Source organism: Nylanderia fulva, unplaced genomic scaffold (genome assembly GCF_048542155.1).
Source record: "Nylanderia fulva isolate GAGA-0341 unplaced genomic scaffold, ASM4854215v1 Scaffold9, whole genome shotgun sequence".
NCBI lineage: Eukaryota > Metazoa > Arthropoda > Insecta > Hymenoptera > Formicidae > Nylanderia > Nylanderia fulva.
This window is the reverse complement of record NW_028191026.1, coordinates 127,143-151,598: the sequence shown is the minus strand read 5'-3', so window position 1 is coordinate 151,598 and position 24,456 is coordinate 127,143. Positions and strand designations below refer to the sequence as shown.

General features: G+C 34.4%; 2 protein-coding genes and 1 non-coding gene across 5 annotated transcripts in view; 1 reads left to right on the top strand and 2 right to left on the bottom strand.

Moving 5' to 3' along the window:
• Positions 1 to 21,164, bottom strand: part of SNF4Agamma (SNF4/AMP-activated protein kinase gamma subunit) — a 40,052-nt gene extending 18,888 nt beyond the window's left edge. The window contains exons 1-8 of one of the 3 annotated variants that reach the window (XM_085489637.1): positions 21,006 to 21,164; positions 20,677 to 20,765; positions 13,152 to 14,030; positions 11,837 to 12,543; positions 8,539 to 8,626; positions 7,864 to 8,201; positions 7,276 to 7,497; positions 3,888 to 3,927 (exon numbers count right to left, since the gene is read on the bottom strand). In XM_085489637.1, coding sequence (XP_085345763.1) covers positions 3,888 to 3,927; positions 7,276 to 7,497; positions 7,864 to 8,201; positions 8,539 to 8,626; positions 11,837 to 12,543; positions 13,152 to 14,022 — 2,266 coding nt within the window. In that variant the 5' untranslated portion in view covers positions 14,023 to 14,030; positions 20,677 to 20,765; positions 21,006 to 21,164. Of the gene's footprint in view, positions 1 to 3,887; positions 3,928 to 7,275; positions 7,498 to 7,863; positions 8,202 to 8,538; positions 8,627 to 11,836; positions 12,544 to 13,151; positions 14,031 to 16,617; positions 17,781 to 19,676; positions 20,285 to 20,676; positions 20,766 to 21,005 lie in introns of those variants that run through there. The other 2 variants (XM_085489635.1, XM_085489636.1) reach the window with 2 other exon arrangements.
• Positions 20,680 to 20,752, bottom strand: TRNAR-CCU (transfer RNA arginine (anticodon CCU)). Its single transcript has one exon. It is a non-coding gene; the product is annotated as a tRNA-Arg (tRNA).
• A 110-nt stretch (positions 21,165 to 21,274) lies between the features above and the next one.
• On the top strand, positions 21,275 to 24,332 carry LOC114946644 (asparagine synthetase domain-containing protein 1). The gene is made up of 6 exons (XM_029323253.2): positions 21,275 to 21,359; positions 21,686 to 21,765; positions 21,978 to 22,178; positions 22,419 to 23,345; positions 23,458 to 23,870; positions 23,936 to 24,332. The coding sequence occupies exons 2-6, from the start codon at positions 21,706 to 21,708 to the stop codon at positions 24,108 to 24,110; spliced, it is 1,776 nt and encodes a 591-aa protein (XP_029179086.1). The 5' UTR covers positions 21,275 to 21,359; positions 21,686 to 21,705; the 3' UTR covers positions 24,111 to 24,332.
• The last annotated feature ends 124 nt before the right edge of the window (positions 24,333 to 24,456 follow it).

The following is a 24,456-nucleotide window of genomic DNA, read 5'->3' as shown; positions in this document are numbered from 1 at the left end:
GTAAGAAATATGCAAATGAAAATTAAGTGCTGTTTTGTTGGTTACTTGCAAAGCTGGTAGGTGCGACAATTTAGGTAACTGCAAACTTTTTTAAAAATAATATAGCATTACTGCAGCACATGGATCTCGGAAAAATACACTGCACTCTCACGTGCGTGTATTATTTATATGCAAATGCAATTAATACATGACTTGTGTATGTATACAAAAATGAAAATTTAAATATTTGTTTTAACAAGAGGACAACATTTTAATACTTTTTACGTACTTTTTACGAGCGTTATTCGAGAGCTAACGAAATAAACGAAAATAAAATTTATAACTTTTTTTAAATAATTTTTAAAAATAAGTAATGAATACGTATATCAAATGATTGAAAATATTTAACAAAAAATGATTGTATATATGAGAATTTAAATAATATTCGACTTAAAAAATGTAAAACTAAGCAATTTTTAAATAACGATGAGCAAATTCGTATCCTAAACACTACGTACGTTCTGCTTTGTAAAGACCTTGAATTCTCCCCCTTTTCCTCTCCCTATAGAAGACCGCGTGTAGTATATCTATATATCTCGCAACGAAGCGCACGGTTAATTCAATTTAGAAAATCGCCCATGAGACGACACAATTTAAACAAATCTCACAAATTGTTAAATATATTTTATGCGTGTATATGTAGTTGATAATCCGATTTAAATGCAAGAAATATATAGACTAAGAAATTATATTTATTTATTACAGGTGTAATAAATAAAAAAATATTTTCAAAATTCCTTGTCTCTTAAGATAATTTTGTACAAAAAAACTCACGGTACATGTTACTTAATTTTATAATAATGTAAACTAAAAAATAATGTATTTTGAATTTTATGGAAATAAGTATTTGGACATATATTTTTTTCTCGTTGGCAAATAATTTTGTTTTACTTATTATTAGCATCTCTCGTTATAATTATATACATATAAGTTGTGTGTGTGTGTGTGTGGGGATATAATTTAAAAATAATTAAACAATTTATATCTGTCACTTGTTATTTGTAAAGTCCTCTCCAAGTTTGATTTTTAAATATTGTGGGCGTCGATTAACCAATCTCTCCAACTAAATTAATGATACGCCTATGATTACGTCATATGATATTTATCGGAAATTTACAAGTCTATCAGTTGGTTCGCTACGTCTACAAATGTTATCAAAGTTGCAGTCTTATCACAAGGAACATTAAACGCATAACTGTAAACAAACAAACAAAAAATAATGTTATACATTCGACTTAAAAAGTCTTAACACAAGTTTTATTGAATTTATAGACGGAGCGTTCGCATTCGTGTTTAAATTTTTGTGCATCGCGACTGTTGATTGAAAAATGATTAATAATATATTTATATTATTTTTTAAAATTTTATATCTAAATATTTCGCAGCATGTCAAACAATAACAGAAACTGAATTATTCTTACAGTTGTAACTCATGTACGTATGAATATTTATGCACGAAACACGTCAAAAATATTTTAAAAAAAGATTATAAAATAACATTTCAATTTCTAAAAACGTCCCAATTTAATGCACGATATTTTTGTGATCAAGTGTACCTGAACAAAACTCTTGAAATCGAATAGTAAATTTTCGATACGACTTTTGACAAATAATTTTTATCATTTACATAATTCAACACTCTCGAGAGTGTTTGTCGACATTTCTAGGCACTTAGTGTTTCCGGCTCCAAACATGGAACAATCAATGTATGAATCTTCGAGACCGGTTTTTCAAGGCCAACGAAAACCCTCTGCTTGTATCACGCACACCGAAGATCGAACTACTCGATTCTTGGTATCATCATGCTATGTTATACTTCTACATATAAAAGGATGACCTCTTTTTCTCTTATATATCGTTTGGCCGAAAGTCGCGAACGAAAGGAATTTATTGTCAGTTTCAATTGTCTTTGGGAAATTGAAAATTCTAATTCTCGTAGACATATTATACCTATTGTTTATTTCTTCAATATGCCAGATATCATATAATACATAATGCGACTAAAAGAAAAATGATGAATGACGTAGTTACGTCAACGGAACAGAAAAACTGTAATGTCGCCGGTTACGACTCCAATCCCTTAAGCGATAAATTCGCATTTCTTTTAACGTGATGTAATCCAATTATGTTACGTAATAAACGAGAAATGTTCATCGAATGCCGAGGAAATGCCGGAAAGATTCGCGTGCGCGCATCTCCGCGTTTACAATTTATCAACAAATTTATGCTCTCTATTTTCATTTAAAGAGATGAGAGAACGCAACGAGGAAGAGCGATAACCGTATGATGCGAATCTTATCCGGTTTTTACAGACGCGTCTCTCGACAGTCTCGACAGTACAACACAAACACGTGATAAAGACTCACCTACTTTGGTCCTTTCAATCACGTTCGCTTTGCTTTTTTAAGGGGGAAAAAAAAGAAAAAAAATAAGAAAGGAAAAAAAACAAGTTTCGCGTCACCAAGTTACATATATATATATGATGTAACATCGATTTAAAAAAAAAAGAAGGTATATTAGCACTACCGGATCGAAAACGCGGCACCACTTGTCCTTCACAAACGAGCCCCACACACACTGATTAAGACACAAGCTCCGTCTACGCACAAGCGATACCCGACGACGACGAGCGATGAGTGATGTTTACGACGAACGCAAGTCTCATCCTGTCTTTGTTGACACGCTGGTCACGTTCGTGGACGAGCGCCGCACATTTAAAGGGCACAACAACGCCGGCAATTTAAACGCGAGAGTGACTGAAGAGACGCAAAAACTTCCGTGATTTTCGTATGAAAAGTGTCGGAGGAATGCAACGTGACTCGATCCACCGACCGATTCGAGTCTCGCGCGCGATCGTCGACGTTCGCCGTTAAAACGTGCACTGCCTCCGTGCGACATTGCTCCGGCTTCGCGCATACCGTATACAGGTTGAGTGTGTTCGTCCGACGCGCTAGCAGCGCCATCTCGCGAAGCGCCGACAAACTTAGTCGCCAGAGTACGGTCGATAATTTGCTCGATGGATAAAGTCTCACGATTACCATGCGAGCGCGGTAATGATCGAACAGCGATTATAAATCGTTCTTTGTATGTTCAATAAAATGTATAATAGAAAAAATATATCAATCGATAATATACGTGATTAGCAATAATCGTTTGAGGAAAATCTGAATAAAGATTAAAACTTAAAAGTTTCGTTATTTAGGGCGCAAACATTGAAAACATACTTCAACATGTCGCATATACGATTATCAGATGTTAGGTATGTATGTACATACTTACATGTATATACATATACATCTTTGTTTAAATATAGTTTGCATAAATATAAAATGTAAATGTTGCACAAATGTGAAATTGTATAAATATATTCAATTAAACATTTATAAATTGTAAAATTCTTTGAAATAAACTGATTATTCACTAACTATTCTTGTACATAAAAAATGTGAAAAGGGTATGAAAATGAAAACGATTATCGATAAATGGCGAGATATTCGCGTGACACATTCGCTATGTGATAAGATGGTAGTATCTAATACAAATAAGTTTCTTGCAAAAAAATTCTTTTTCATGACTGTTAAATAATATATATCTCCATGTTTGTGTGTGTATGTATATATAAACGTGGAGATATATATTATTTGACAGTCATGAAAAAGAATTATATATATATATATTAAAGAAAAAACTAATAAAATTATACTCTCTGTTTAATAGCGTAAAAGTATAAATAGAAATCTAATGCGTTATCAGTTCAGACCACATTGGTCGGTTATCTCAAAGCGCGCCTTTTCTCAACAATAAGATTAGACAAACATTAATGCAATTTGATCGTAGAAGGTACTTACTCTGTGATGTTATTTGTGTCTGATGTTGTACTGCCGCTCTCTGAAACAAAAATGAACAAAATTATTTGCAATATTTATTACATTATTGCAATCATATTTATTACTACGATTCTTATAATAAATTAATTGAACACAGAAAAAAAGGAATCCTTGATTCAAGTATATTTTTATTTTTGAACGCTATTTGATTGATTTAAGCATAGAATGCTCTTTGTAATCACAAATTTTTATTTGCCTTAATAATAAATAAGTTTGTGTAAAGTATATTTTATCCTTAAGATATATTCTTGTTTTAAAAATCGCATATGGTAAAAACAAACTTAATCACATTTGAACCAAGAATTATTATATATACTTGAAAGTACCACTTATATCCGATGCTCACTTGTCACTTGTCCTTGCAATATTTATAAGTAAATTTCAGCTTCAACCAAGAATATTTTACACTTTGTTTTAAGGATAAATTATCCTTTATTCAAAATTATTTATATTTGACGCTATTATAAGGATAAAATATACTTGAATCAAGGCATATTTGCATTCTTTCAAGGATACTGTTTTTTCTGTGAATATGTAAAAATATATGTAAATATCCTATTTATGTATCGAAAATCATGCAGGTATAAAAAATGTAATTGTGTGTGTGTGTGTATGCATAAAATTATATTTTCTACGTTTTATAAGTTCACTTCTATATTTTATAAGTATATTAATTGTTAGTTGTATATTTATTATATTTTTTGTAATTGTGTGATAATTACATACGTTCTTGTAAATGCTGCAATTTTTCAATAAATTCAAAAAACATAAAAATAACAGCATATATCTAAAATGTATCCAAAATATCGATAGGACTATTATTATAGACATTGTTCGTTGAAAAAATTGAATTATATATACATTTTGGAAAATCAGTCGAATACCGGACGCTTCGAGACTCTTGGCATCTAAGGAACGGCTTCTCGGCTTTGCACCGAAATAATCGTCCTTCTTCCCGCTCTTTATCCATCGAAAATACGAAGACATTCCAGAATTTTCTGTCAAACACCCTTTAGATTCGTCGTAAATCGCAGATTTAAATAATTAAAGTTTTAAAGTCATTCAGAGTCAGTTTTACTCTATGCGTCGATATTACAACAAATTGAGTTTCAAAATTCCTAATTACAAATTATGTGCGGTCTTTATAAACAAGACCTGTTTTATCTTTGTAAACAGTCTTCATTAAAAAAAAAATATTCTAATTATGAAACCTGATCGATTGACAGAAACTCATTCATTTTCATCTTCGATATTTCTTTGGATTTTCCATTCTCTTGAATTAAGGTAATGTGAATTTCAAGCGTGGTCATGACATAACATAAACGTATTATCGCGTTGTCTGTACGATATAAAGAAGGGGAAAGAACCAATTACTAATACAGTGTAGCCCATATGCTACAGGTGCAGCGCACATGTTTGTGTCAGCTATAATTCGGTCATCAAGTCTTACAAATGATTACAGATGATATCGTCTTTCTGTATATTTTCCTTTCACTTTTCCACCATGTATATACATAGGTATATAATTATTGTTTGTATTTTTAATTAATTGCCAAACGTGTCACTAATTTCATTGTTTTTATAATTTTGATTATTTAATATTAAATAATAAAAATAACATATGATACTCTTGACATTATAATTAATCAAAGTTCCATGTAGAATTATATATTGGCAAAAAAATTTTTTTTACACTAGTTGAAAAAAATTCCACGGCACGTGGAATTTTTTTAAGATAGCCGATAGCAAAATACTGTTCCGCGATTTGAAAAGCGTGCTAGCATAAACAGCTCGAGTTTTTTCCATTGCAAATTTCGTATTGTTGGTAACCCGACGTGACATTTTAAGCGTCTTGCCGTAACTTGTAAGGAAAAGATCAAAGTATAGTAAGTCTTAAATGATGAAATGAGGATCGGTAAATCTTTCAGATTCCATACGCTTTTCTTCTCTAATTAAAAAAAATTAATTTTAACGCAATTAATCGAAATTTCATGTTTGTAATTTCAAAATTAACATTGCGAAAATATGTTATATGTTTATGATTTTAAGCTTTCACAAATTCACAACATTCCTGAGTTATTTCAAATGTAAAATCGAGTTTAATAGATAACATTAAAAAATTTTTGTCGCAAGAAACTTTAACGATTTAACGATTTTTTTATTATATTGAGAGAAAAATTTTAATTTATCCACAATTCCGATACCCGACGAATTTTTCTAAATGTGTACACGAATCAATTACATACACTATTACGCACTATTGCAAAAATAACAGATACGATCGCTCTTTTTACGTGTTCAGTGTCACAAGTACGGCGAGTCACTGAGCGGAGATGTGCCCCTCTTTCCTGTCTCTTTTTGCTTGATACACAACTTGTTACCTCCCACTAGCGATGGCTATGCTGTTCACTCGTATTTTGTTGTAAATACCGTCGAGACACCTGTTTGTACGAAAAAAATCGCACAAACATCTAAACAGTCGCACCAAAGAATTTTCAAGAAAAAAATGCGAGAAAACAACGAGAAAAATATGTACATATTTTTAATGCTCGAAACACATTCCTATCAGGCGTAGATTTTAAAGACCAAATTTCATCATGTTGTATGAATAAAGATAAGAAAAAAGTATGTTATATAAACATTGGTTCATAAATGCTTTATCAACAAATCATAGTAGAATGTTATATACATATATATAACTATATATATGTCGTGAAACACGCATAAGAAAATTTTCTATCATATATTATTTTGTGATTCTTAAATTACTTCTGATTAAAAACAATATATGTAAATATACTTGTCATACAATACTTTTAATACGCTTATTTTTGCAATGTTTCGAGCGTTTGTTACGATTAACTTGCTTCCTTATTATTAATTACGGTTACGTATTGCTTTATTTTTATCGACAATACGACATTATTTACGATACATTTGATAATAATTTCTTTGCTAATTAAGAATCGACAGGCAAAAAGATAGGAAACGGTTTTGCCTGCACTCTCTCTATTACTTATGCGTGATAAAGAAGATATTTATCTTTGCTAACATATTTTTACTTAGTTAGATTATACCATTTGTATGACCTGTGAAATATATCTGACAATTTCCAAAATATGTTAATATACGTGTGTGTTTATGTGTATGTATTATTTATACATGAATAATTTAATGTCAAATTATAACATAAATAAAAATTTATTATGATTCTAAATTAAATATCAATAAAAGTAGATCAGTAGTTAGCAATAACCTAATCTTTCACAATTCAAAATATTTTGATCAATGTCATTGAATCGATAAATAAATTAAAATACAGTTTCAGTAAATGTAAAAAATTACTTACAGCTTTTCGTTTATCCTCTGCGCTCAAGGCACTGTGACTCCTGTGCCTGATAAGATCCATGACTTTGCTAACAGGATTTCTACTACTTTCGGATCCAGCTCTAGGCCTTCCACTTCCTTGTTCCTTATTTTCCTTTTGTTCCTTCTGACTATCTCGATGATATTCTTTCTCTGTATGTACATCTATCGACGAGCTCCCGTGCGATCCTCTATGTAAGGAATGCTATACAATGGGAGAAGAGAAAAAAAAATTAAAAATATTATATACGTGTGTGTGTGTGTGTGTGTGTGTGTGTGTGCGCGCGCGTGTGTGCGCACGCGCGTGTGCGTCTATACATACACACACATATAATTATAAAATATTATTCAAATATAAATTTTTCCAAGTTTAAATATAAATATTAAAATTTTTTTACCGTACGTTTTTCAACTACTTGAGAGAATCTCTCTTTTTTTACAACTTGATATAATGTATGCAATTATATAATGCACGTGTGACAACATTATTCTAAAATATAGATTTTGTCATGAAATTTCTGCTACTTATCATAATGAAAGTCATATTCAATATACTTTTCTTTTCTTTTACCTGAACGGCACTTTTCATATTAGCTATAATACTAGGTTTTCTCTTGCTAGCGTCCGATTTGCTTCTCGGCCTGAAAGCATCAAAGAGCGCCGGCTTTCTCGTAGGACTGGCGGTGTCGTCTGTAGCACCACTGCTTCTTCTACGTTCCGTGCTATTACTACGGCTATTGCTGCGGCTGGTGGAACCGGACCGAGTACCAGAAGTCTTTCGACCGCTCTTGCCAGAACTGGACGAGCTCGACGCTTCAGTCGGTTGCGGAAGGGGTGTCGATTTTCCAGAACTAGGTGCGCTTCCATAACTCGACTTTTTGATCGTTTTCGAGTGCGAGCCCCATGTATCTACAATTCAAATTATTTCAATATTATGCTCATTACATTTTCTTTTTTCATTTACTCAAAAATGTATGATAACTTTTAATATAATAATTATTTTTAATTGCTACTCTCTCTTTTTTTAAATAGTGTTGCATGTTGGGTATTATAATTCCATCTTATCCTTTATATAAAAGTTACTAATTTACATAAAAATTACTTTTTATTAGTAAATAAAAATTATTAACAATAATGTATAATGTGCGCAAATATTTTAGCTAAACGTGAATACTGCTCGCGTGCTTCGAAAGAAAAAGATGTAATGATTGCATTGCACATATACAATTGTCAATTATTAACTCACCTGCTCGTGGCCTGTGGCCTTGAGATGCATGGCCGGAATTATCCGCATCCTCAGTCACGATCGTTGGAAGTGGTTGTGAACCAAGTTCCTAAAAGAAATCAAGTTTTTTCACGTTTAAAAAAATGTCAATACAAAATTTTAAATATCCAAGAATGTCTCGCAGTTTCAATGACTACAAGAGAGTTATTATAAACCATGAGCCGAAGACGGCGCAAGATTAGATATCGCTGTTTAATCGCACGATAGACGATAGCGCGATTACATTTACGCAAGCTTTTCACACATTATCAAGTGCAACATGAGATATTTTATGTAAAATTTGGTATTAATTTATTTTAGCATGAAAACGATAGATAAGACTGCGATCGCACACAAAATATACACACACATCAGTTATATAAAAAAATATAGCTTTGAAATACTTTCAACAAAAAAAACTTTTCGGAAAAGGTGCACGACAGACATACAAATACGATCATTTCATTTTGTTTGCGATTCTTAAAATGTATTTGCAAGTTTTGATTCTACTTCTGTTTTCTTATGATACGTTGTCAGTTGAAATATGTCAATTATAGTGAAAGCATCTCTTTTATCTTTATTTACTTAAAGTTGACAATTTTTACTAAACATTATAACAAACTTTATGCAATTTCCGAATTATAAAACTATTGTACTATCATCTCCTACATTACGCAACGTCAATATTTTTATTCTTTTTGGCAAACACATGCTCAAAGAAAAATTTCTGAAATTGTGGATGATGGCTTTCGTCATCCCACGTTTATATAATATGATCTTTCACATAGAAATATATTCATTAACGACAATAAAAATATGGCGAAAAGAGAGTATAACAATGAATTGTGAATCGAGTATAATTGCGAAATAAGAGGATATTGATAGACTCCCCGTGGTGTTATTCGTTATGCGTATTCATGTGAATTTTTGCAGAGCACAATGGGAGATGAGATCGAAGAAAACTGCGACAGGATGGCGACCTTCCTTCGAGAGGTTCTCATCTTCATTCATTTATTCACTCTTCTCTCTCGCATAAAGTCTCGTTTTAACTAAGCTGCCGTTATACCAATTTCAGAGTGAAATGTTAATTAAGTTGACAAAAAATATATATATATATATATAGATATATATTTAATACCTTATAAGTCCCATGATACTCCGGACAACGATCCAAATATGGCACCAGAGAGTACTTTCGTACTCTCCCAAGAGATACCGACATCTTGTCACATTTGAATCGAAAATAATATGGTTCTTAAATATTTATCCCGCGAATACATTGTATGTCCACGAGATTTCAACGACAAGTAAAAAGTATTCCGGCAATGAGAGTATCGAGTATCGCAATCACTATCTTTTTCGCAGCTCGTTATCGATAAGAATTTTCCTTTGGACGATGGTACTTATCATCAGTAATATTGTTTATGTAATGTCAGATTCAATAGTTGCGATATATATTGATGGACAAAATATATTCACAAGTAGGTATTGTTTCTCGAAGACAGTCTTTACTTCAATTCGGGACTTTGATACCAAACAACAAAATTACCCTATAATAATTATATATGTATTAAAGATACTTGTCATATATATATATATATATATATATATATGTTTTTCGTAAATAAAATGTATCGGCAAAATTTAAACTAACTTTACTTTAAATAACTGGATATTCGCATTAAACACCTTTAAAATTGCATTCATATTAAAAGCGTGATGCAAACTAACGAAACGTAGAGTATTTAAAATCGCGATCACGTATCTACTACTTCCATCACTGATGGTATCATATCGGTATTTCCTTGATGATTGTCATTGGTGTTATCGCGTTAATTATCAAGATAATTTCATGCATTATATTTGCGTGACGACCTATTTTTATTAGATTTTATTGTGTGATATAGTTATTCATTTTCTAAAAAATGTGTGAAAATGTATCTTTAATTTTGCCGCGTGTAATTGCGCCATTAAAAGTAAAAATACAATTAAATCAATAGCAATCCAATTATCAGTAACAAAACTTAGAATTATTGACAGAATCCAATTTTCCTATTAAAGTTACTAATATTTATATAACAAAATAAAAATAAAAAATATGCCTGTAAACTTTGCAAAAGCAATGTACTATTCGAAAGCAATCCATTACTATATACTATATTTATAGTAAAATGTAGAAAAAATCTACAAGATAATGTCCAAGCTCTCTGTATGTAACGTCATAAATTTCTAAATTTTTTTTGTTATCACTATGTTGTTATTCTACAGTATTTTCTACAGTCAAGACGACACATGGAAAGACACGTCAAAATATCTCTTCATAAGACTTCTTTACAATATCGGTAATTCCTCTTTTGAATGAATCGATAGAGCTTAAAGGAAGCCTTGTACCTCACTTTGCCTCACCCCTTCCACGAGACGTTAAAGTTACTTGGAGATCTGGGACAAACGATACTATAGCATTTAGAAACATGTCATTTAGTCTTTCTTTGCTACTTGCATAATTCATAATCAAAGCTCATTTTTGTCGAGTTCAAAAATAATCAAAAATTCACACACACACACATATATAATACAATTCGTTTTTCATCGATTATTGATTCTTTAAAAAGAAACTCTGTTAACAGAATGTGATTTACTCTTTTTAGAAGAAAAAAAAGAAAAAATCTTCAAGTTCTCTGCAATCGATATTTTCTTTTTTGGAGTGCAAGATAGTAACGAATCTTCTCAGTAACGACTTTTTTGACGATGGTTTATGATGTTTATGAAATACAAAAGAATGGCAATAAAATGCAGAATCTGCACTTTGTGAGTGTAACGACGTGGGAGTAGATGGGCGGAAAAAAGAAACAAAGGTTAAAAGAAATGCCGATCGATGGACGAACGAGCAGTTTAAAACGATACGAATGACGCATTAAACGAGCATTCACCCACGCGACTATCCTTCCCGTTTGGGGATTGTGTATCGAAGTGCTGTTATACGCATTTTCAAACATTTTGTTGCAGCAATAATAACGATGCGTACACAAATATCATCGATAAACCGACACAGATATCGTATAATAAAATGTTGAAGAAATACGCGCAAATACGACGACGAATCTAATTTTATTTCTTTATGTACGCGATTGACCGAATAATCGTGATTCGATTGAGAAAAAAAAACAACCAATAAATAGACAGATTATTCGCAAGATAATTGATTAATCCCAATTGTACGTAGATGAGCAATCTTTTCAATATCGTTTGGAATGGATGCATTAAAAATTGAGACACTCACTCGCCGTTTTCTCTCCTGCACGAAATCCACTCTGCGTATCCACACTTCCTCCGTAGAGTCGTAATCAAGAGTGCTGGTACTACTCGCTTGACTCTTCATTTCGATCAAACTGCTGTCGAAGAATCTTTTGTCGAGATGTGGGCTCGGTAACGGGCTGGTTCTCGAAAAGGTCATACTAGTGGAATACGAAGGAGGATCCGTAGCGGGAAAAGTCATGCCTGGGCCAGTGGTGTGTCTTCTCCGAAGAGGAGGCTTTGTCGTAGAAGTTGGTGATGTTACCGTCGACGTCGTAAATCTACCGGAGGTCGACGTCGTGGCCACCGCTGTCGTCGTCGTCGCCGCCGTGGTCGTCGTTGTTGTCATCGTTATCGAGGTGATAGTGCCTGTTGTCGACGTCGATGTCGACGTCGTCGTCGTCGTCGTCGTCGTCGTCGTCGTCGTTGCCGTCGGCGACGTCATCGTCGTTATTGTCGTCGTCGTAGTAGTAGTCGTCGTCGTCGTCGTTAATAATGGTGACGATGGTTTTGCGTCCGAAACACTGGACGTTGGAAAGGACTTTTCGTCGATCTTCTCAGAGCTGGAATTTTCCGAGGACGACGGGCTCGATGCCTTCGACGTCTTGGAAGAGACGCTGTCGGCTTTTTCGCTCTTTTCGGTCGTCGATGCGTCTTTCTTGTTGTCGACGCTCGGGCTATCGGTGTTTTTTCCTGAAACATCAGATAAGCGCGATCTAAAGTCCTAAACGCCACGTAACAATGTAACAAAACTTCATTATCCGATTCGTACAAGCCCCCAAGGTCGAAGAACGACACAAAGGCGCGCCTTTGTGACCTCGTTGAACGATTGGAAAATTCGCGGCGACGCAAATAAAACAAATCTTCACGAGTGCGCGCCCAAATAAAAGTCAATCGTTGCAATCAAATAAAAACAAAAATAGATACGCCAAATAAAGTAATATATGTGCATATAAAGCTGAAAAATTTCATCGCGATATTTTGATATTTTATACAGAAATCGTGTCCTTGTAAACGGTCAAGGATCGAATTCCTCACAGAGTCGTAGAGGGATGGAAAGGGGGCGGAGAGAAACGACGTGTTATAAATACACCTAAGCGATCGTTACGGAGTGACTCTTCGCGTTGTGCTTTGCCAAACACGAACACGCGGGCTAATGTTAGCTTTCATTGGATGAGCTCCTCGTAATAGCTTATGTGTATTTCGTAACTGTACGCTTTTCTCGGTAATTATCCGTGCGATCAGCTTTCAAAGCTCTGCTCTTTGAAATTACAAAAGGGAGAAAAAAAATCTTTTCTCACCTTCCTCAGTCTCGTATTCATCTTCTTCACGGCATTCCGACAATCTTCTACCCCAGGGATACGGGCTGTGTGTCTGATTCCTCGATGGTAGTCGGTTGACGTGTGACAGGAAATAATGATGAAAGAAACTGTCCACGCCATCGGAATCCTCCCCGGAGGACTGTAACATATCCTTGAGTGCCGCGAGAGAGGTGATGGTATTGTAATTGATTGCCGAAATCAGATCATCCTCGATGTCACTATCGTCCGTGGTGTCTTCGTTCTTGGCCGCGCTTTCCTTCGATTCTTCTTTCATCGTGTCCACTTGCGCCGTGTTGGCCGTTTCCGGCTTCGACGGCTCCGTCTTGTCTTCCGAACTTGTCTCGGACTCGTCGTCGGAGATGCTGGTGGACGTGCTATCGCTAGACGACTCTTGCTCCTTTTTTTCACTGCTCGTCTGCGTTTCCTTGCGCTCCTCTTCGTCGGCTGATTCCTTGCTCTTCTCGTCCTCTTCGTCGGCCGACAAAGTTTTCTTCAGCGTATTCATCTCGTTTTTCAAATTCATATTTTCTAAAGACTCGCGTTTGCCCTCTGCCTTCATCTTCCGATTGACGTCCCTCTGCTTCGTCGATTCCTCGTCGTCGTCGTCGTCGGCGTCTTCGTCTTCGTCGTCGTCGTCGTCGTCGACGACGTCCTCGTCTTCGTCGTTGTCGTTGTCGTCGTCGTCGTCGTCGTCGTTGTCGTCGTCGTCGTCGTCGTCGTCGTCGTCGTCGTCGTCGTTGTCGTCGTCGTCGTCGTCGTCGTCGTCGTCGTTGCCGTCTCGCTTTTTATTATCCCCGTTCACGTCACACTCGTCCGACTCGTTTTGCTTATCGTTACCGGTACTCTCCATCGAGGAAGCTGAAAGAAAGAGTAAATTATGGATATCATGTGATATCTCGCTTCATTTTCTTAACATAATGCTACGACGATATAAGTTTTTTCTCTGGAAATTTTAATTTTCCTCAAACTTTTTTGTCATTCTTACCATTTTGTTTAAAAGTTTGAAATAATATCAAAACAATAGGATGAAATATAGCTATTACGGCGAGAATTTTCGCTTAGAATTTACCCTGAAAATCAGGATAATCATGGGACTGGGCGGTATTGGAAGAATTTTATGAGATCCTCTGAGATAAATATTTACCACGATAAAAATATTAATACGTACATAATAAATTTTACTATTTACATAGTAAATTAATTGAACATATTTTGTCTTATTGTGTAATGTAGATATTTAATCAGAGAAACTTTTATAAAATTCTTCCAATCCCATATTATCGATTATCATGATTTTCAGGGTAATTTCTAATTGTAAGAGAAAATTCCCTCTGTGTAGAAAATATATGTGACTATATAAATGTTCATTTTAAATTTTCAGTAGAAACAAGAGCTCGTAAACAAAATGGTACATCAGTTTTAATACTTTAACTCTATACATATGTATGTATACAGCATATAGAGCATGTGCATAGAGCAAAACGCAAGCTTATAGTCAAGGAGTTTGGCATGAAATAAAGAACGGGTGTTTTACCACTTACTGCAATGCGCCAAAGACAATGTCTACAGGTATTCCTATATTACATATGTATATGTATATAGCGCGTTATCTATAAATTACTCCGAGTGCTCTAACTGACAATGAGATCCCTCGAAAAAGAAGTGGACTTGATTAAATAGCATCAGCCATTTAATTTCGGAAAACGAATTTCATAATCACTTGCTTATTCACTATTCTCAGCGGAGAATGACAATATCGCTCGAGTCACAGGCCAGATGTATTTATTAGATTTAAGCTCGCGAAAACGAAAGCAATAGCAATGAAACTTTAGCGATTCTTTGGTCGAATGCCAAGCACGTCGTCTGTGTGCGTATATGCTTGTTTACCGCCGTATTGGTCAGTGACGTAAAAAGCTATCCGGCTCGTTGAGACCGATCTGATGTGAGAGCTTACAGATGTAAACACGTGACTCGAGCAAAGTTGAAAAATTGTTTGTATGTGTCAAAAATGTGTAAATATAATATATAAAAAGAATAATCCAGATTATCACAGAATTATTATTTATATAGTGACGTATATATCGTGTTCACTCCGCCTATATGTATATATATATACACGAAATGTAATTTTCTTTTTCTTAAAACTTGTAAAGAATTAAATTGCTGCTTGATACGATCATAATTTTCGCTGTTTACAGATAAAATGCAAACGTGCCATACATATATACATACATATACGTCATTAATGCACAATCACGACGACAATATGCAATCATTTAATATATATCGTAATTATGTTATATATCCTCTCTTAAATGTGTAATTAAATATTAAATGTCGCAACAAGCGCTGCAAAGTAAATTATTCTGTAAAAAAGAAACTGTTTTATAAATTTACTTAAATTTACAAAAAAATAAAAAAATATACAATTTACATCGAAATTATTCGTATTTGATCAACAGGTGTTGTACCCGATGTGTCGGCAACTATATAGGAAACAATTTTTTGCAACTTTTTTCTTGAATACCTGAGAAATTGACGAAGCGTTCACACGTAACTCGGGAGTATGCATATACGTACAATGTCTTTTATGGGATACGCGATATATTAATATCCGTCGGCACTGAAAACAAACAGCTGTTTCAAGGTGGACGCCCACTCGTCGTACGCGCGTTGAACCGTTAAGCGTTAACCTCATTATGCAATCACAATTTACTTTCGCATCGCGCTTAGGGTGCGTGTATGCAATTCTCTGCATATTTTTAAAAACGTCTACATTTATATGTTTGCCTGTACATACGAGCAATTGTAAAATTCTATCCAATTTCGTTTATTTTATCAATTATAATACTGACAAAATGATCGATATATGTTTTAACATTAAGCAGCGGTTTAAGAGACTTTTGTAAAAAAAAAAAAATTAATTATTTTTCTTCTTGGATTATTCGATAAGAAGACTTTTGTGAAAACAGATTATAATTTCTATCGTGATAAGAATAAAGTACATGTATTTTATCTCGATCGCCTGTTTCTGTCATGATTACGCAACGAAAAAAGAAGCTGCGAAATAAGGATGTGTGTCTCATCGGATGTATCTCTACATATACATATATATACTAAACTATATAAATTTTAATTGGCATTTTTGTCTCGTGATCCATTAAACGAAGCAAATAAACTTTAACGTCGCTATGGTCAGTTTTTCGCGATAAGATTAAATATATATAAATTTTATGCATATCACGGCTTGTTTTCTTATTCGATAGCATAGTTAAAAGTATATAAAAATATAAAATGCGAGCGTACATGAAGTTATGATGTAACAGGCAAACTACTGTGTATATATATAAAACGTAAAGCATGTTTCTAATATATAGTATTCTAACAAGACTCGAGTTGGATTTTATCGCGTGTATCCGCGACACAGTACACACTATGTACACACTGTATATACGCGTCTGTTGGACGCGTGGTCATCCAAGTGGCTGACGACAGGGCGATCCATCTTGACTCGAGCGCGTGACGATGATGGTAAGCACGTGCTCGGTATCAATTATCGTCCAAATGAGTAAAGCGACCGCGAGCGAAAGAATCCTGCACGCGAATCGGCCAAGATCGCTATCTCTCGAAACATTGCTGAAAAAAGGAAGGCCGAGATAAACAGTATCGTTTCTAACGCGGAAATTTTATATTTCGACACCAGACTCTAATATTATTTTCACACGACTAATTTACTATTATTTACTGTGACAATTCTGTCGAGAATTTTGCATGTACACGGAGAGAATTTTCTCTTAGAATTTTATCTGAAAATCATGATAATCGTGATAATATTTGCCACAATAAAAATATTAATATCTATCATAATAAGATATAAAATATATTAATCGGAAAAACTCTTATAATAACTTTGTAATAACTCTGTGTAGATTCATCTCATTGTAAATGTAATGTTACCTGAGACCATTTTTTTCCAAGATCTACAATAATTAAACGTTATCGAAAAAACCCTGGGAAATATTGATAAATCAAAAACTACCTTGTACGTTTCTGCACCGCTTTAACATGCGAGAGAAAAAACTTGAAACTGTATTATAATGTCAAGTTATGCGAATTTCATCGGGGACGTGTTGCCAAAAATTTCCACAAAGTGTTATCGAGAACGAGAATGACAAGTTGGACCTGATTGGTAAATCTCTGTCGCCAAGTTGTCTGCCACGGGTGTTCGAAACAGTCTCGACTACCACAAACCATCTCGTTATTCGACTTGCCAAGTCGAGCCAAGTTGCACGAAAATGTCATTTTTAAAAAGAAAAACAAGCAACATCTATATCGTTGCGTACAGTTTTTATGATACACTCGGGGTGACGATTTTATACGAGGAAACAAAAGATTAAACAAAACAATTTGTTCATATCCGCGTTGTTGTAAATAACACGTCGTCAATATATACATGATTCGACTTGTCTCTTTTCTAAGAACTCTTCTTTTTCGCTTGCATAACAATCGCAACTAATTAGTCGATATTCATGACCTCGCTATTTATCGTGTCGTCCGACCAATTTTGTGCATATAGTATACCAGCGAAATATATATCTTCTTTTGACAATTACAAAATGCTTACATAATAGAATATATATATATATATATATATATGTTTTTTTTATGAAAACAAAAATAATTTATAAATTATAGCTTTCTTACTCGAAAAGATATCGTTATCGAGCCGATAAAAATGTGAAAGAAAATTGACGTTAGACAAATCATATAAAACGAACGACGATATGTCATTTATGCATCATCATTAGAAATAATGTTATAGCGATGGTTTCTGTATCGCTACGCTGTACGATCATAAAATCGTAGAGACGATTATGCTCTCCAACGACGATATATACATACTTGCGTTTTCACCACGTGTTTTCAATAAACTAGACTGTCGAGTACCGGCATCACTCATCATTATCACATCTAGCGATCGAGCCATTTGTGGACACAATAATGTCATCGAAGTGTTTTTAATTTATCATTCGAGTATCATTCGTAAATATATATATGTCTTTACCGTTAACAATCTTTATACTTTAAATTACAGCATTAGAAAGAGATAAGTTTCGACCGTGTATGTATATTAATAAGTCTATTTGTATTGTTTGTGTACTTTTTGTACTTATTTGTCAGATGCTTTACTCTCTCTCTCTCTCTCTCTCTCTCTCTCTCTCTCTCTCCAAAACATTCAAAAATATATTTGTATCTTATTGTATTATTAAATTTTTGGAAATTTAGAGATTGTAAGCAACACGAATAAACTATAATGTCATACGTTTGCTCTCTCCGTACTTGTAAGAAATATTTTTACATTTTCGAAATTGTGTACAGTTGATGAGCGTATCGATATACTGATCTACATCGGTTCGTTGTCTTTTTGCCATTTAAAAACAGCAATTTAAAACGGTATATGCAAAGTATAAATGCGATAATAGAAAAATTAATTAGAGAGAAAGAGAGATAACGAGAGGAAGAATTAAAAGATTTGTTATAATTTTGAAGTGCAATTTATAAACTCGATTACGCATGTGCGCGAAATGAATATTCCGCGTGACGATGATTGCGAAACGATAAAAAATACTCGCGTCACGAGACTCGAAATCAATCCGTCTATGCATAATTTTTTTTGTCGCACAAAGTCACGGCCACGTGTTACAATAATCATGCGGAATAATCGATAATGCGACGGACCAATGTGGCAACGTGATCACGCTAACGTCAAAAAGATACAAAAGGAGCATAGCCGCGCTGCGTCGTTTAAATAGAAATGAATAGAAAAAGTCGTTTGTACGTTTATCTTCTAATCAAGATTCATCAAACAGATCTCGTCTGCGTCCCGTCTAGTCTCGACGTAATCGAGAAGACGGGGAGACGTAGAAAGTTTGTCGTTATCTTAAGATCTTAAGGCGTACAACTGTAAATATACTACACCCCGGTCATGTATTCGTGATAAGCTAGCGGGTCGATAGATTTTTGTCACATTCGCGCTCGACTTGCACGCACATATCGCACGCGCGAAGGAGGTTAGGTTTCCTCGCACAAGTACATCATCCAGAATCTAGAGTCTAGGTAAGAGTGCGAGTCTAGGTAAGAGGACCTCGCCTTTCTTGCTACGGTCAAACAGCTGCGCGCTCTTGACGAAGCGCGAATCCCACTGCGTCCTTCTTTCTCACGGAGGCTTCATCAAGCGTTTACAACCGTTTGTCCGAGGCGACGATATCGACCGGTCGGGTCCGGTGCACTACGCCAATTCGCCTCCTCGCGCTAAAGGATGAATAATATCAAGGCGAATCAACTCAAATATATATATACATACATATATACGTACATACACGCATGTATGCACGTTAAAACTTTCAATCGGACGTTATACATATAAGTATGGAGCTAGGTATATTAGGGAGCTAGGTATAGGGCGCTTTGCCATGATCAAAACACCATAGTTTTCTCTCTAACCTCGAAGGATGTCTTCTCTCCCCCTCTTGTCGACGGCAACACGACGATGGGTTCGAATCTTGGTGATGTTCACTCACACTCGAGACTCTTGGACACTCTCGACACTCTCGGAGGACGGGGACGGAGAGCCGCAGCGAAACGTAGCCCTTTTCGGTGGCTATGGTACCGCGCATTTACAGGCCGTGACGCGGCCGGCGCAAACTCGCGTCCCTTTCCGGCGAATCCGACTATTCGCGTTCCGGCCACATATTTCAAATCGACTCAGCCGAGCTGGCCCCCAAGCAGCCACGGCGCGCCGTTCGACGTTCGACCCGTATCTCGAAAGCACCGGCGACGAGTCCGTATCGCGATCTCCTCGACTCGATTACGTCGACACACTCACGTCTCGCGTCGTCGTGAACGACTCGACTCGCCTCGCCGCATACGGAAGACCAAACTGGAGATAGTTGCTCGCTTGCGACCCGCGAACACGCGACGAATATATAATATCGGCCCGCGCACAGAGATTCTCCCCCACGGAACGGATCAAAGCCGAAAGGGGTAAACCGGAAAAAGGAGTGGAAACGCCGACGAGTCAACCTCCGGTCAACTCCGCCACTGTGCCGCCACTAGCGGGAACGAGCGGGAAGCGAGCTCGATATTTCCCGACTTTGCCGTTCGACGCCATCCTAGCGCCACCTACTCGTCGTTATTGGAACTTGTGATTTATCGACCGAGGATCTCTATTTTATCGACCGTCGCCCTCAAAAGTCTTTATGTTCAAATTTAAAATCTTTCTTTTTCTATGCAATACAAACATTCAAATGCAAGTCTTTGTTGCAAAAAACATTTCAACATTGTGAGCGACACGAAATTGAATTTACTTGTAAAAAATTATCGATTTGACAATTCATTTTACACACAATCGCATACAGTGATAAATGGAGATTAAAAAAAAAAAAAAAAAAAAAAAAAAAAAAAAGATTGGCTGAAAAGGCAAATTGAAAATCGTAAAAAGTACCTGTACCCCTGGTGGGACTCGAACCCACAATCCCCGGTTTAGGAGACCGATGCCTTATCCATTAGGCCACAGGGGCTGTTCCGTCTCGTCTGAAAAAGTACTTATGCTTGAAATTTTCTAGCATTTTGTAGCTTATTGTCAATATTTTCAGATATTAAAAATTCCAAATATTAAAATTTTAAAAAGAAAGAGTACCCCCCGCACTTAACTTGATGAATATTTGAACTTGAAAACGATCAATCCATCGATTCAAACTCATTATTGCCAAATTATATTGAAAAATATATAGAATAATATTATATTAAGTATATTATATCTATCGTACGTACCGATTGATTATATATGAAGAATTTCTAGGTATTTCCAAAAGTTTCTTGCAATAATAGCCAATCCATAATTCCTGGAGAGTTTGTCAGACACGAGATATATGTATAGATAGTATTCTTTGAAAATATATTGCATTCCTTGGATTTGCAGGCGACATCCAATAGGAGAATTTGTTTCCTAGGGACAGAAGTATTGTTAATTTGAATTCACACTTGGAAATTGGAAACCATGGGTTTGTTCTTTATTGATGCACTGGTGAATTTATTGCACTAATTCATTAGTGCAGCAATAAAGAACAAACCCCATATATGATCGAAACTGTCATATAAATATATGTGTGTGTGCCGGCGATTATGGTAATACATTTTGCGGCATACATAATAATTTTGCACAAGTTATTACGAAATTCTTATGTAAAACTGTTGAATTAAATCACATTCTTATTTAATAATTTTTTCTAGCAATATAAATTATTTCTATTATGTATCCATGTAGCTATGAAATCTTATATATAACCTATCGTCACTGACATATCTGCAAGCATTCCCAATTATTATAAAAAAAAGTTAACAAGCATTTCCTAAAATATTGAAAAAAATATGCCTATTTATTAGCTTGATTTTTAATCTTATGCATTTTGCAATTTGAAAATTACGGTATAATTAATAGATTTATTTAACAGGTCCATTCGTTGGCGACACAATGTGTGGAATATTTTGTTGTATACATCCAGCTCAAAACGACACTGAATCCTTTTCACAGGTCTGTGTGTACAACTTACAAAATAAAATAACAAAATAAGCTTACAAATTATTCATTGGTTTAAATATTTCTTTCAATTTTTTAACATAAAGTCCTAAGTAAATGTACGATATAAAAGACTTGGACGCTAATAAATTACTGAATGCTATTTTGTTAATAATAAAAACATGAATTGCATACCTTTCTCTTTGTACATTTTCATTATATTGCAGTGGAATATTTGCAAAGATGTAATAGTTGCGCGAGGTCCCGATCATTTAACAGAGAAATATATATCATTAAGTCATCATTGGCATGGATACTTTGTTGCTTCAGTATTATGGATGCAAGGATCAGAGATAATAACACAGCCAAGTTTAGATGATAATAATAATTTGTTACTATGGAATGGAGATCTTTTCTCAGGTTGTTTGGTATGTATGTAGTTTGCACTTATTAAATGTTCTCGATCGATTTACTTCAAATGCTGGTGTCAGCTTTTTACAATTATCTAGTAAATTGTAATATACAATATTTTTATAGAATAAAAAAACAACTAATAATTTATCTTCTAATTTGTTAAAATTCTAAAAAAAAAAATCATCTTTTAAGTAAAAGAAAGAGGAGCTAAGGATATTTGTAAATCTTATAATAATAAATTGCATTAATTTCAGGCAAAAGATGATGTTTGCGATACAAGTGTGATATTGGATGAATTGCAATCAACCACAGATTTCATATCTGTACTTTGTAAGATTGAAGGTCCTTATAGTTTAATATATTATCAGAAATCGACCAATACATTATATTTTGGACGAGATATTATAGGACGGCACAGTTTGCTTTTAAAAGTAGATAGCAAAACCAATTCATTGACTTTAACTTCAGTTGCAAACAAAAATATGAAAGGAATCGTAGAAGTACCAGCTATAGGTATTTTTGCAATGAATTTAAATAGTTCGCAGATAAATTTAGCATGTTATCCATGGAGAGAACCTGACTTGAGATTCACAGATGTTATCGAAACATTGGAAACAAATTTAAATGTAGATATTAATATTAGAAAAACTATATTGGATACTAATTCATTGTTGACAAATTTACATCTACATCCTGATTCAAGAGATTTGGAATATCTAGAGAATATACCAAATAGTATAAATTTTAATGAGACATTGCAATATTTATTGGAAAACGAAGAAGTAAATAAAAGAGTTGAATGTTTAACAGAACTCTTACATCAATCTGTGAAAGTCAGAGTGAAAAAAAAACCAAACTATTGTAAAGATTGCATAAAAATTGTATTAAATAATGAAAGTATTACTTGTACTCACTCCAAGATTGGTATATTATTTTCTGGTGGCTTAGACTCAGCTATTTTAACAGCGATTGCTGACAAATACATTCCAGAAAACGAAAGTATCGATCTCATTAATGTTGCATTTGAAAGATCTGTAAATAACCAAAGAATAAGTCCTACAAATAGTAAAAAGGAAAATATTATGATGCAAAACTATGACGTGCCAGATAGGAAAACTGGCCAACAAACATATTCTGAATTATTACGAATTTGTCCCAACAGGAAATGGAATTTTATACAAGTATCTATCAATATCTCTTTACATTTGAAATATTTCTACCTTATTGGATATCTTCTTTACTAGAAAGAAAAAAATGTACAATCATTTTTCTAATTAATTTCTGTGCTTTCAGTGCAATATCACACGGATGGAACTACAATTATATCGTGCTTCGCGAATTTGTGATTTACTGTATCCTTTATGTACAATTCTGGATGAAAGTTTAGGATGCGCCATGTGGTTTGCAAGTAGGGCAAAGGGTGTTCTTTATCCAGTTGATGAACCATACGAGTCACCATGCAGAATATTACTTTTGGGTATAGGCGCGGATGAATTATTCGGTGGATACATGAGGCACAGAACTATATTGAAACATAAAGGATGGGATGCGCTAGTGCAAGAGTTAAATATCGAATTGGCTAGAATTTCCGAGAGAAATTTAGGTCGAGACGACCGGATTATTTCTGATCATGGTAAACAATCCCGTTTACCTTATCTGGACGAGAACGTCGTCAAATATGTACAGAATATAAAACCATGGGAAAGGTAAATTTAACTAATGTTAAACAATTAGTCGATATAGTAATGAAAGAATATAAAATTATTGGCAGATGTTACCCGACTGAGAAAATGCCAAGTGGATTAGGAGACAAATTACTATTGCGCTTGCTGGCTTGCAAGCTTGGGTTTCAAAGTACAGCCAACTTTCCGAAAAGAGCTTTTCAGTTTGGCTCGCGAATCGCAAATGGTAAAGAGAATGCTAATAATATATCTGATAGATTGTAAAATATGATATTTATAAATTTTAATCTACTACAGCTATAATTTTTTTAACCAATAAAAATATGAAAAATTGTCGTTACCGCGGCTATTATCGCTGATGGTTGTATAAGAATTTGTGATGCTTTTATATATATATATATATATATATATGTGTGTGTGTGTGTGTGTGTGTGTCGTATGCGCGCGCGTGTATATTTACTTACAAATAAACGTCTTTATGATATATCTTATCATGTATATTAACTTTATTAATAATCTTAACCATAATCTCAATTTATCGGAGGTACAATCGTCATGGTACCTACCTCAAACTATTTTCAAAATGTAATTTTAATCAAATTAAGTTCTT